General features: G+C 42.4%; 1 protein-coding gene across 1 annotated transcript in view; it reads right to left on the bottom strand.

Moving 5' to 3' along the window:
• Window positions 1-602, bottom strand: part of LOC102374268 (D(1C) dopamine receptor-like) — a 2,171-nt gene extending 1,569 nt beyond the window's left edge. Inside the window, 1 exon segment of the mRNA XM_014525629.1 lies at window positions 472-602. Coding sequence (XP_014381115.1) covers window positions 472-602 — 131 coding nt within the window.
• Window positions 603-2,076: the final 1,474 nt, after the last annotated feature.

Below are 2,076 nucleotides of genomic sequence, written 5' to 3'. Positions count from 1 at the left end.
TGCAGCTCCTGGGGAAGGACTGCCTCGAAACGCCGACAGGAGCCGCGTGGGCCGCGCCTCGGCGCCGCGCACAAGGCAGTGCTGCCCTAGCTCGGGGGCTGGGTTATTGTTTGGGGGGGGGGTTGCTTCAAAACTTTCAGCAGAGCGAGTCCGTCCAGCTCGGGCTCTCGGACTGGCCGGATGGGGAAGGACTCGCCCCGGCCGGGCTCTGTTTGCAGCCCCCCCGTGTTTTCCTTGTCTTCTGCTAGCTGTGCGAGACCGAGAAGTGCGGCAAGAGCATCGCGCACCTAGCTGCAGCCCGTTTGCACTCGCTGAAGACCCTAGTGTAAACGTGGAGGACCCGTCGGGCAATTCTTTTACTCAAAATATAAGATAAAATAGAGTTTGGAAAAAAGTAAGTTCACATAATGAAACTGATACGGCAGACAGTTATTTCATATTTGACTAGCCATGGTATGTCTTTCAGTTTACCCGCTAATTAAATCGAGTTCCTTCAGTTGTGCCACAGAAAACTGTTCTTTAAACCTTGCACATCTGATTTCCATGATCCTGTAATGTCCCTGTAGTGACTGGGACAGGGAACGCAGCACTTCTGTGAGCATGGTTAGAAATATGAGACTGACAGGTTGTTCTCTTAGAGCAGGGGTTCCCAAACATGTACGTGTACCCCTGGGGGTACACAAGACATCTCTGGGAGGTACAAAGGAGAAATTGTGTAACGGCAGATTTAATTTTCATTATAACTGGCATTTAAGGGGTTAAAACAAACTGTATGGTGGTAGGTATATGCAGGCAGCTGGTAAATCTGGAAGCGGGGCCACAATAAGAAAAGTTCTGGGAACTTCTCTCTTAGAGATTCGACAAATCAGAATCTTAAAAAAACCAAACCAAAAACCCCCCAAAAGAAAAAAAAGGCAGCTGGATTAAGGTAGAGCATTAGAAATCAACAGTGTGGTCAGTTTTTAAAAAATATTCTAAGATGTTTTGTACCTTAGTAATTTCAGGTTTCTTATAATGTAATCGAATATATTATCTCTGACCTCAGCTCAAAAATTCTAAGTATATTTCTTATGTGTGTATTTTAGCATAAATCCTTGTTCATTGTAATTTAGTTAATACATGTAAAATAATCTGTGCTAAAACATCACACTTGAAGAAAGAAACCCAAAAAATAGTAATTAGTTGTCAAAGATAATGCAGGCCTCTAAAATATCAGCCCACTCTACACATTTATTTTATGTGGAGCCATCTGTGGCTTCACTTCCAGGAGTTTTATCAAGGTTTTCAAACTATACAGTGTGCACAGATTTTCAATCCTCTTCTGGGAATTGGACAGATCTTCAGTTTGCGTGAAACTCCTACACACATTTATCTTGTTCGCTTTAGAGATATTTGGTTTTATTTAACAACTAATAAAATGGACTGAGAATGAATAGTCCTGTGAAGAATTATAAGAGGCAGAACTGGGGCAGTATATGTTACTCAGCAGGCCTGGAATGAGGGAGAAACAATGTTGATGGCATTGTTTTGGAATATCAAGCAGGTAGGAAGGACAGCTGGGCTAGCACGTCTTTATTAGAATAATAAAAATAGTAATGCTTTACACTTTTTTGGTCTCTCTTAGCCAAAGGATCTGAACATGCTTTTTTAACACCTCTGAGATATTAAGGATTCTCTCTCTCTCTCTCTCTCATTTTTACAGATGGGGAGAAGGAGGCACAGATTGTTTAGTGATCCAAAGTCATCTAGTAAATCACTGTTAGACACAAATAGAAACATTTTTTGACTTTTGTTCCTGGGCTGGACATGTTGAAGGAGCTTGCCAGGGAACCAGTGGAGAGATGAGGTTGTTGGAAGTGGAAGAGGATGGAAGAGGTCCCCACCAAAGCTGGCTGAGGAGAGGCAGCTATGCAATATTGGCTGATTGCAGTATAGTAAAAGTGCTGCACATTTTGATTTTATGGCCTGTGGGCATTTATTGGGCTGTTCAAGTCCTGAATGGAATGGGATATGTGACAAACATACATTCAGTATTATTAAAAGACTGAACAAAACCATTATAGCAACCCTCTTGGT

The sequence above is a fragment of the Alligator sinensis genome, unplaced genomic scaffold, assembly GCF_000455745.1.
Source record: "Alligator sinensis unplaced genomic scaffold, ASM45574v1 scaffold472_3, whole genome shotgun sequence".
NCBI classification, from domain to species: Eukaryota; Metazoa; Chordata; order Crocodylia; family Alligatoridae; genus Alligator; species Alligator sinensis.
Note: the sequence above shows the minus strand (reverse complement) of the source record. Positions and strands in the feature narration are given on the sequence as shown.